At 42.7% G+C, this 11,688-nt stretch overlaps 2 protein-coding genes across 9 annotated transcripts in view; one reads left to right on the top strand and one right to left on the bottom strand.

Moving 5' to 3' along the window:
- The first annotated feature begins 2,880 nt into the window (after positions 1-2,880).
- ORC2 (origin recognition complex subunit 2) overlaps positions 2,881-11,688 on the top strand; it is a 44,173-nt gene continuing 35,365 nt past the window's right edge. For 3 of the 7 annotated variants that reach the window (XR_003134253.3, XM_025441509.3, XM_025441506.3), the window contains exons 1-4: positions 3,493-3,738; positions 6,637-6,681; positions 8,017-8,120; positions 8,558-8,713. Coding sequence is in view for 6 of the 7 variants with exons in the window: in XM_025441509.3 (XP_025297294.1) it covers positions 8,024-8,120; positions 8,558-8,713 (253 nt within the window). In the remaining variant the exon portion in view is untranslated. Of the gene's footprint in view, positions 3,160-3,492; positions 3,739-6,636; positions 6,682-8,016; positions 8,121-8,557; positions 8,714-11,688 lie in introns of those variants that run through there. The other 4 variants (XM_049106624.1, XM_035710697.2, XM_025441507.3 and 1 more) reach the window with 3 other exon arrangements.
- NIF3L1 (NGG1 interacting factor 3 like 1) overlaps positions 4,422-11,688 on the bottom strand; it is a 70,690-nt gene continuing 63,423 nt past the window's right edge. For both annotated transcript variants that reach the window (XR_007408900.1, XR_007408901.1), the window contains exon 11: positions 4,422-4,590. The gene's annotated coding sequence lies outside the window, so the exon portion shown is untranslated. The remainder of the gene's footprint in view (positions 4,591-11,688) is intronic.

The raw sequence follows: 11,688 nt of genomic DNA, 5'->3' as shown, positions 1-11,688 counted from the left end.
TTTTCTTTCATTTGACAGAGCACAAGCAGGGGGAGCAGGAGGGAGAGGGAGAAGTAGGCTCTCTGATGAGCAAGGAGCCTGATCATGATCTGAGCCAAAGACAGGCGCTTAACCAACTGAGCCACCCAAGCATCCCACCTCACTTCATTTCTTATTTTGGTCATCATCGTAAGGCAATTCTTTTATTCTCCCTTTGACTTTATACACTGATGATCCCTAGATCTCTTTCTCTTGATCTCTTGGATGAATTTCAAACTCTTATAGCCACTGTTTGCAAGATAATTTGATCTCTTTTTCAAAGGGATTTCAAAGTCAAGATGCCTCAAGCTAAACTCTTTCCCTCTATCTGTAATTTTTTATAGCACACTGGGGAACTGATACCCAGACAACCATGCCAGACAGCTGGGACTTACAACTTCTTCCTTACCTCTATATCCAGTTTCCAAATCCTGCTGACTTGGCCTATATTTTAAATTTCAAATTCCTTTCTTTCCAGTTTTATTACTATAGCTCAAACTCCTGTCTTTATCTTCATATCCAGACTGCTTTGATAGTCTCCGAATTAGACCCCTGCCCCTCTTAAAACTTATCTTCATTAGTGATTAATATAAAACACCTACCAGTCCCTGGTTATAATTATTCAATGGTTCCATCATAGAGGATAAATTCTGTCCTTTAGCCTGAGGCCTCCCATTCCAACAGCTATCATTTTTAACTTTTACTTAAGGTTTAAATTAACACCAAACTGCTTTGTATTACCACAGTTTGTAATACCATACTCTCTTCCTGAAATCCCTTTCCCACCGTTATTCTCTATCATCTGTAGTTGGCTTTCTGTGTGCTGCCTTTTCTCTGCTTAGTAAGCTGAACTAAGTGGTAGCAGTCCTAGTAGATCTCAGCAAATTCTATCCTTGCACTTAAACCTTATTGTGTTGATTTTACCTTTCTACCCAGCAAGAATCTAAGTTCCTTAATGGTAAGGAACATATCTGGGCACTATATTCCTGATACAAGTAGGTGCTCAAAGTTATCTGAATAAACTGAACTATCCAAAGAAAAAGACTGAGAGAAATGGGACACCCAGCTCCTTCCCTCTATTTTCCACAAACATAAAAAACACCACTCAAACCAAGGCCTCTGAGTCCATAGATTTTGCGTTGATCTGAAGAGATGAGAGTTTACATTATAGAAACATACTAGTTAAAAATTCAGTAGGCCTGGATCTTCAAATTTTTAAGAAATTTTCAAGCACTTTATTGTTAACTGTTGACTATGTTCTTTCCTCTTCTTTTTTTAAAAGATTTTTATTTATTCATGAGAGACACAGATAAAGAGGCAGAGACAAAGGCGGAAGGAGAAGCAGGCTCCCTTGGGTAGCCGCATGTGGGACTTGATCCCAGGACCCGGGGATCACACCTTGAGCTGAAGGCAGACACTCAAACACTGAGCCACCCAGACATCCGTTCTTTCCTCTTCTTTGCTCATTCTTCCCCAGATTCTTTTTTTATTTCCAATGTAGAGAAAATTATCTTTATCCTTTGTTTTCTTAAATTCTGCTAACCAAAATGGAATATTGAGGGATCCAGGCTACCCTCATTTCTTTCTCAAATGGATTTCCTTTCTTTTTTTTAGAGAAAAAAATTTTTTTTTCTTTTAAAGATTCTATCCTTTTATTCATGAGAGACACACACACACAGAGGCAGAGGAGAAGCAGGCTCCATGCAGGGAACCCAACGTTGAACTCGATCCCAGGTCTCCAGCATCACGCCCTGGGCGGAAGGTGGCACCAAACCGCTGAGCCACCCGGGCTGCCCTCCAGGGGATTTCCTAAACAGCCTCCAAAATGATGGTTTCGTCTCTTCCTTCCTTACACTCCCACTCTTACCTCCTTTATTCCGTACAACTCTGACTAGTGCACCAAGGGCCAAACTACTCCTCAAAACAACAGACTCCACTTTGGCACTTGCTTGTTGGCCCTTTATGCACCTGCCGTATTGATTTGGGCTTTCTACCTGGAAAATTTTACCCTTCCTCTTTGCCTGGCTTAAATCTACTCAACTCTCAGTTTAAACATCTCTTCCTCCAAGGAAATTGCTCCGAACTCCCGTCCTTTAGATAGATACTTGTGCCACGTGCTCAGTGAATGCTGAATTTCTCATGTGGTAACATTTTTCCTAGTCTTGCCAGGTCAGTATCTTCCCCTGTAGCATCTACCGTGACGGCAGAGATGGTGTTTCCTACTGAATGGTGCATCGTTATCTGGTACGCAGGGGGTTCTGTAGTCTTGTTTGGAACAAATGAATCCAAATGAAATAGTATTGTTAGTGGGTAATACCGTACCCTAGTAGGTTCCATCCCTTTCTTCTTCGTCAGCTCTTTGTGCATCTACTCGTTCCATGTTCCCAGTCTCTCCATCCGCTTCGCAGTCTGGTCCCATCTCCCTATTCAGCGCCCACGCTCCAATTATCTGGTCTCCCTTCTTCCCTGTTCCAAACCCTTGAGATGTACAGAATCCTAACCTTTCACCCCAAATGAAATACATTTTAGAGAACAAAACACAAACGCAGATTCATTCCCATTATCTTTTTCCTCAAAAGAAAGTGCCTCGAGAGACTTATGAAGACTTTTCAAGATTGCCTCAAAACACACCTGCCACGTCTCGGCCAATTTCCCCAGGTGTAACCAACACTTCCTTCCCCCTACCCCGGAAACGGAAGGAGGACAGGAAAGGCCCGGCGCTCAGGGTCTGGAGACGCGTTTTCCTCAGGTTCCTTGGTGGGCGGGGCCGGTAGACCGGAACCGATTGGCGGGCAGAGACGTCGCTCTCGGCTGAAGTCGCTTCCTATTGGCTTCCCCGGACTCCGCCCCCTGGGCAGGGCGGGAGATTCGGTGTGCGGCAGGCAGGCCTCCCATCCCCCCGCCCGCGGCCGGACTCCCCCCCCTCCTGCCCCCCCGGACTCTGCGAGCCTGCGGCCGCCTCTGACTGCTTCCAAGGGGTTTGATCCTGCCTGCCGGGGACCGGGCCGCCTTCCCCGCGGCGCCCAGGAGCGGGGTGCGGGGAGCGGGGAGCGGGGAGCGGCGCCCGGCGGAGACCCAGCGGTGCGCGGTGGGACGACGCGCCAGCCCGCTTCCCTCTCCCGCTTCGCTGGGGTTTGTGAGGTGAGTCCGGGGGCGCCCAGCCCCGGTGGCCGAGCTGCGGGCCGCGTCTCGGAGAGGGCTTCCCCTCGGCGCCGCCGGCTGGGTCGCGGCCGCCGGCCCCCGCGGGCCCTGGGACCCCCGGCTGGCGGAGCGCGGCCGACCGGCGGCGGCGCGAGGCCCCGGCCGGAGTCCGTACGGGTTCTGGCTGGGGCGAGAGGCTCCTCGGGGCACGCGTTGGTCAGCCTCCCTCCAGCCAGTGACGGGCCTTCTGGGCGAGCGACGCGTCACCAACGCCTCAGTTTCTCGGCGTGAGGAGCCTCGTGCTTGTGAAGAGAAAACTGGAAATCGGTAACCGGCGTGTGGAGTGACCTGACAGGAGCGGCACGGGGAGGGCTGAGGAAGAGACTCCGTCCCAGGAGCTAGCACGGGAGCGAGAATCTTGATGCCATCCCGCTAAGCCAGCAGTCACCCTGGGACAGTGGTTGTGCCGCGTGGATGAACCGGCCCCTCCGGTGGCGCTTTTCAAGTGGAGAGGATGTGGATGCGTGACTTCTCGCCTTACAACTGAAATTCCGATAAAAACCATTATACTTCCCCTAGTTAAGTTGCGATCCGAAGAAACACCGCGTGGCCCCTACCCCTCTGGGTGTTGGCGCTGCGGGTGAAATAGGTGTCCTTCATCCATCATTCACTGAGCACCTTGACTGTCAGATGAGACGTAGAGATGTGAGGTCTGCGTGCTCAGGCTGAAGGTTGAGGAAGCTGATGATAGGAAACATGTAATTACCATTCTCAGATGCCAAGCACAGGATCTCACTGAATCATCACAGTTTTGTCCAGAGTCACGCAGGAGTGTGGAATTCAGATTAGAGCCCAGGTTTATCTGTTATTAAAATTGGTGCTTAACTTTTTTTTAAAAAAGGATTATGTTGTTGTTTTTTTTAAGATTTTACTTATTTATTCATGAGAGACACAGAGAGAGAGAGGCAGAGACACAGGTAGAGGGGGAAGCAGGCTCCATGCAGGGAGCCTGATGTGGGACTTGATCCCACAGACTCCAGGATCACTCCCTGGGCGGAAGGCAGGCGCTAAACCACTGAGCCATCCAGGGATCCCCAAGGATTATGTTTTTTAAAATTGTAGCAAATCCTTTATTTGCTCTCAAAGGAGGAGGCTATGTTGCTGTTAATACTCTTTTGGTGCTGCTGTATTAGCTGCCTTGCTGACTCCTTGAATCCACTTAAAAGTAAGCACCCAGAAACAGTGCCTTGAAGAGTAAATGGTCACTAAAAAAAAGGTACATTTTTATTGTGTAGTTATCAAGTAGTGTTTTTCTTGTGTCTTTTGTTTTCCGGAAATTGTTGGAGAAGAAGGAAGGAAAGGTTTCTTTCAGCTTTGTAGAAGTGTCTTCAGTTTGGTGATTCTGTACTGTGTAATAAGATGCCTTTAAATCTGGAAAAAGAAATGAGATATAAATGCAGTCAGCTACAAACAAGATTTAGTTAGGGTGCCTCTGTCCAGGCAGTTCTTATGTAAAATACCATAGGAAAATTGCAAAGGGCAATATTCAGTTGTCTGGAATTTCTGTTTTTAAATTTTCTTGAAAAATCTCTTCCTGAAGGAACCACCGAACTTCTGCCAATGAGAATCATGTAACTGAACGTTACTCCTTTTTCACTTTGATGGCCAATTGTTAGCCAGAGAGAGAATTCTTTGTATGTTGTATTTTGTTTTCTTTATATTTTCCTAGGTCCAGACTTCTTATTAGTATTATAGTTTGTTATTTGTTTTATTGCATTTACTTATTGTCACTACTTCAAATCCTTTGTAGAACATAGCTGCTTGTATTTTAAAATGATAGATTAGGGCAGCCCCGGTGGCTCAGCGGTTTAGCGCCGCCTTCAGCCCAGGGCCTGATCCTGGGGTCCCGGGATCGAGTCTCATGTCAGGCTCCCTGCATGGAGCCTGCTTCTCCTTCTGCCTGTGTCTCTGTCTCTCTCTCTCTCTCTCTCTCATAAATAAATAAGTAAATAAATAAATAAATAAATAAAATCTTAAAAAAAAATAGACTGAATCTGGCCATGCTCTTAAAAGTATGCTTGTTAGAACAAGGCATGTTTAGCTTAATGAACTGGAAATGTAGAGAAACTGTAGAAGTCTTTGGATGTTTGAACTTACCAGATGGGAAAATGATTAGATATATTAGGAATACGGGTGCCTGGTGGCTCAGTCAATTAAGTATCTGTCTTTGGTTCAGGTCACGATCCCAGGGTCCTGGGACCAAGCCCTACATCATCTTCTCCCTCTGCCTGCTATTTCCCCCTACTTGTGCTTGCTCTGTCAAATAAATACATAAATTTTTTAAAAAAATAGATATAAACAGTATCCAGAAGTCCGAACAAGCATTTAGGATAATGGATTTGGGGGCACCTGGGTGGCTCAGTAGGTTCAGGATGTGATCTCAGGATCATGGGATCCAGCCTCCATTCCAGGTTTGCGCTCAGCAGGAAGTCTGCTGGAGAATATCTCTCCCTCCTTCCTTCCCTCCCTCCCTCCCCCTCTCCCTCCTTCCTCCTCTTTCTCCCTCCTCCTCTGTCTCCCTCTCCCTTCACCCCTCCCCTGCCTCCCTCCCTCTCCTGACACCTCCTGTCTTTTTCTGCCTCTTCCCTCAATTCTTTATCTCTTGCTCTCTAAAATAAATAAGTAAATTTTAAAAAATAACAAATTTGTATTTAATGGCAAGAAAAGTGTGTGACAGAGTGATTAGGGTCTTTAGAATCAGTCAGACTTCGGTTTTAGCCCTAACACACTTTCTAGTTGTATAAATTTGGATGAGTAATTTAATGGTTAACCTCAATTTACTCCTATATGTATTGGGGGAAATAATATATATTTTAACTGCCTCAAAGAATATGAGGACTTAATGATTTGCTATGCATGAAAGTATCCAGTAGAGTGCCTGACAAGCAGCCCCTCAGAAAAGCTTTTATTTATACAGATATAAAGAAATCATGTTTCTTTATTATATAAAAATACCACATAGATACATTAATTTTTTTCTCTACTACATCTGAATTCCCCATAATAGAAAACAGTATCATGACTAGAAAGATGGCCCAAAGGAGTATATATTCTGTTAGCAATGGTCTTATAAATTATAGATGAAATATTATCTTTATACACAAAGCATAAGCCGAAGAGGATTGTTATGAGGGTTAAATGAAAATATGTATAGAATATTCAAAACTGTGTTTAGCATGTAGTAAGTGCTCCCATGGCCTCCTCTCTCCAGCCACTTGCTTCTGCGATTGAATCTTCTCAGTCTCTAGTACTCCTGGCCAAAATACTGATGGGTGTTTTGCCCTTTACCATGCCATCATAGTAACTTTGCAAGAACTGCATTTATCGATTTATCTTGTTTATTAAAACTCAGGAACTTGTTTGGTTGTTTTCATTTCCTAGAAGCTGACCTTGACCAAGTTCTTTTTCCAATTGCAGGTGACTCTGAATTTTCCAGCTGCAGAATGTGTAGGGCCTTTAAAGGTAAATGAAAATTAAGACAAAGTCATTTAAATGTGCTAGTTTCAGGGGCACCTGCCTGGCTTATTCCGAAGAGCGTAGGACTCTTAATTTCAGGGTTTTTCCTAACTCTGGGAAACAAACTAGGGGTGGTGGAAGGGGCGGTGGGCGGGGGGATGGGGGTGACTGGGTGACGGGCTCTGAGGGGGGCACTTGATGGGATGAGCACTGGGTGTTATTCTATATGTTGGCAAATTGAACACCAATAAAAAAAAAATTCAGGGTCATGAGTTTGAGCCCTATGTTGGGTGTAGAGATTATTTAAATAAAACTTAAAAAAAAAAATGTCATTAAAAAAAAATCGGTGGGGGATGCCTGGCTGGCTCAATTGGTAGAACATACCCGCTCTTGATCTCAGGGTCATGAGTTTGACCTCACGTTGGTTATAGAGATTATAAATAAATAAGCTTTTTATTTTTTTAAAGTGTGCTGGTTACGAAGGAAAACTTGACAACGTTTAGTAAGTTATCTGCATGTGAATAACTGACTTATGAGTGACATAGTCTGCAGTTCCTATTATTAGTAGAAAAAACAAAAATAGGATTTATAGTAGAGAGAAAAGAGAAAAAACTCATTTTTTTGAGTAAACTGATTAGCTAGGAGCTAGTTGGAATCATCATTATTTAGTTTCAGGCCATTAGTATTTTAAGTTCCAAAACAAAATTTTTCAAACTAGGCAGAGTTGATCAAGTTTTTGCTTGCCAGATTCTGAAATCTGTAGTGAAGAACTGACTATAAAGTACTGTTTAGTTACCAGGATACGCAGAAAGCCATATTCATAACTGTAAAGTTGTTGGTAAGCATACAATAATAGTAAAAGGAGGTGCTTGAGGATTATTTGATCCAGGTTTGGTATACCAATGAAATGCATAGACTTCCCCCACTAGAAGTAAACGATTTGTTTTTAGTGAATAGATACTACCAAACCATTATTCTTTGCTTGTCTGCTCCTTCTCTAAATTCATGTATTAACCACTCCTTTCTGGTAATGTTATCATTCTGTAGATTGGTTAGGGCTTTCTTTACAGGAAGAATTGTTTTCCTATTATTATATTTTAGTTGCGTTGATTGAATTTTGCTTTTTCCAACTCTCAGACACCTCCTGTCTTTTCCATTTTTCAGATAAAGAGTTGATTTACCTATGTTCAGAAACATAATACTAATATAATAATGCATATTATGTGTTTTATACTTAAGACTTTTTAAAATGTCATACAAATGCATGTATTATGTGAATGTTTATTTGGCTGTTGATATCAATTTTTCATCACTTTTGAGTGCTTTATTGTTTTTGTTTAGATTGGCAATGATGAGTAAACTGGAATTAAAGGAAGACAGGATGCTGGAGGTTCAGTTTGTGGGAGATGATGATGTCCTTAATCACATTCTTGATAGAGAAGCAGGTACTGATTATATAATTGTAGAGATGTTTATGTGATGGTTACGGATTACTTCACTTTTAAAATATTTTAAACTATTTTGAAAATACAGCACAAAGTATTTCATCTAAGACTAAATAAAAACTACTTTTTTAAGTTTATTCCACTCAAATTTTTGAAAATTAAAAATAATAAAGCCTTATTTGATATGAAATGCTTAATAATAGGGGTAAGTGATAACTACCCATTGTAATTAAAATGTGTCGCCCCCCCAAAATAATAAACTTTCAAGATTTTGCTTCAAATTATATAAAGTGTGGTGAAAAGTGGTGCATGCTTTCATCAGAAACACTGAATTTTTTCCCCAGATTTTAAATAATGATAAGTTTAGTACAGTTTATTTACTTATTTAAATGTAATGTTTAGAAAGAATTTATGCCTGTCACATTGTAATTATTCAGATGTTCTTACAGGAGCTAAATTAAAAAAGGAGAGAACTCAGCTTTTGGTCAACACAAAAAAAATAATAAAGAAGCCAGAATATGATTTGGAAGAAGATGACCAAGAAGTCTTAAAAGATCAGAACTATGTAGAAGTTTTAGGACGAGATATTCAAGGTATTTTGGTGGTTGGAGTTGGGGAAACTACACTTAAATTTCTGCTAGTAGCTGAAATTGCTTTGCAGGATACATAACCATAGTCTGGTAGGTTAGGCAGTGGCGAGCTATATTATTATTTTTTAATTGTAAACTACATGTAATATAAACTTTACCATCTTTAACACATTAAGTGTATACTTCACAGTTATATATATTCATGATTCTGTGTTACTATCCCCACCATCCATCTCCAGAGCTGTTTTCATCAGGCATACTACATTATTATGTTTCTCATCAGAAAAGCATTTGCTTCAGGGTTTTATGTACAATTGGAAAGGTTGGAAAGGTTGGAAGCACTGAGTTTCCAATACAGTTTTTTTCTTTAGTTTTATTTTTTCTCACAAGCAACCAGTCCTACACTGAATTATTTTTAGATTCTACAAACCAATCTAAAGTTATATTTAAGATATTTATATGTTTAACTTGAAATAATTTCATAAAGCAAGTCACTTTGTTATGACTGTAATCTTTACAAAATTAGTTAGAAAGGGGAACCTGGGTGGTTCAGTCGGGTAGGCATCTGACTCTTGATTTCAGCGTGGGTCATTTTCCCAGGTTGCTGGGATTGGGTATCGTACTGGGCATGGAGTCTACTTGTAGTTTTCTCGCTCCCTCTCCTTCTGCCCTTCTCCCCCCTGCTTTACACACACACACACACACACACACACACACACTCTCTCTCTCTCTCTCTCTCTCTCTCTTTAAAAAAGAAAAAAAAGAATAAGAAGGAAAATTCCAAGAAGTAATGTTGTTTCAACATTTGCATGCTGGTGTTGTGGGGTTTTTTTTTATTTAAATTATTTATTTATTTATTTATTTATTTATTTATTTATTTATTTATTTATTTATGATAGTCACAGAGAGAGAGAGAGAGAGAGAGAGAGAGAGGCAGAGACACACGCAGAGGACGAAGCAGGCTCCATGCACGGGGAGCCTGATGTGGGATTCGATCCCGGGTCTCCAGGATCGCGCCCTGGGCCAAAGGCAGGTGCCAAACCGCTGCGCCACCCAGGGCCCCGGTTTTTTTACGCCTAAGCCAGATTCCTGCCAGATTATATTTATTTAAAATTTAAGTTGGAAAAAAATAAAATAAAATAAAATTTAAGTTGACTTAAAAAAATAAGGGACACCTGGGTGGCTCAGCGGTTGAGTGCCTGCCTTTGTCTCAGGGCGTGATCCTGGAGTTCCTGGATTGAGTCTCACATCGGGCTCTCTCTGGGGAGCCTGCTTCTCCCTCTGCCTATGTCTCTACCTCTCTCTCTCTGTGTCTCTCATGAATAAATAAATAAAACCCTTAAAAAAATAATAAAATAAAGACCAGGGGCACCTGGGTGGTTCAGTCAGTTGAGCATCTGCCTTCAGCTTAGGTCATGATCCCAGGGATCTGGGATCAAGCTGCATTGGGCTCCCTGCTCAGCGGGGAGTCTACTTCTCCCTCTCCCTCTGCCTTTCCCTTCTCCCCTCTCCATGGGGCTTGATCCCAAGACCCCGAGATAATCACCTGAATCAAAGTCAGATACTTAACTGACTGACTCATCCAGGCACTCTAGAACTTTGCATTCTTGACTCCTATTATGGTAGACCTAAGATTGAAAACAACATATTTGTCTTTAAATTGTTTTTTTTAAGACTTTTTTTTTTTCAAAGATTTTATTTATTTCTGAGAGACACAGAGAGGGAGAAGCAGGCTCCACGCAGGGAGCCCGATGTGGGACTCAATCCTAGGACTCTAGGATCACTCCCAGAGCAGAAGGCAGACGCCCAACCACTGAGCCACCCAGGCATTCCAACACTTACTTTTTATTTGAGAGAGAGAGCATGAGCAGGAGGGGCAGAGAGAGAGAGGAAGAGAGAATCTCAGGCAGACTCCCTGCTGAGCTCGGAGACCAACTCAGGTGTCTATCCCACAATCCAGAACCAGGACCAAGTTGGTGGCTCAACTAACTGTGCCACCCAGGCAGCCCTAAATTTTTTTTTAAAGATATTATTTATTTACTTGAGAGAGTATAAAGAGAGAGCATGAGTGGCGTATGGGGAGAGGGAGAAGCAGGCCCCCCACAAAGCAGGGAGCTTTCTGTGGGGCTTGATCCCAGGATTCTGGGGTCACAACTTGAGCTGAAGGCAGATGCTCAACCAACTGAGCCACCCAGGTGGCCCTAAAATTTTTTTTCTTTTTAAGATTGTATTTATTTATTTGAGAGAGACGGCAAAAGGAAGGATGAGTTGGGGGAGTAGGGTACCAGGGGTTGGGAAGAGGGACAGAAGCAGGCTCTCTACTGATCAGGGAGCTTGATGCAGGGGTTAGTCCTGGGACCTGAAGATCGTGACCTGAGTCAAAGGCAGACACCTAATCAACTAAGCCACCAAGGCTCCCCAAAATTATTTTTCTCCCCCAAAAATACATATCTGTGAGGCACATGGCTGGCACATTCAGTAGAGCATGTGACTCTTTGATCTTGGGGTTGTAAGTTCAAAATCCACGTTAAATGTAGAAATTACTTTAAAAATTTAATTAATTTTTTTTTAAAGATTTTATTTATTTTTCATGAGAGACGTACCGAAAGAAGCAGAGATACAGGCTGAGAGAGAAGCAGGCTCTCTTTAGGGAGCCTGATGCAGGACTCCGTCCTAGGACCCCGGGATCACAACCTGAGCCAAAGGCGGACACAACCACTGAGCCACACAGGTGCCCCTAATTAAATCTTCTTAAAAAAAGAGTAATACATATTTGTAATAGAAACTCAGTGCTTCCAAGCTTTGTCACATAGTAGCATTCACAGCAAATTATATTTGGAAGCATGCTGGAATAAATGGAGGAGAATGCTCCAGACCAGGACAGATGCCCTAGGGCTACTGACCCCTGTTCCTGCCCCTTCTGGAAGCCTTGTCTGGCGTCCTCAAAAGCCTGAGAGGATTATTACTCAGCACACCTG

This window comes from Canis lupus, chromosome 37 (genome assembly GCF_003254725.2).
Source record: "Canis lupus dingo isolate Sandy chromosome 37, ASM325472v2, whole genome shotgun sequence".
In the NCBI taxonomy this organism is placed as follows: Eukaryota; Metazoa; Chordata; class Mammalia; order Carnivora; family Canidae; genus Canis; species Canis lupus.
The sequence above is the reverse complement of the archived record's forward strand: the minus strand, read 5'-3'. Positions and strand labels throughout refer to the sequence as shown.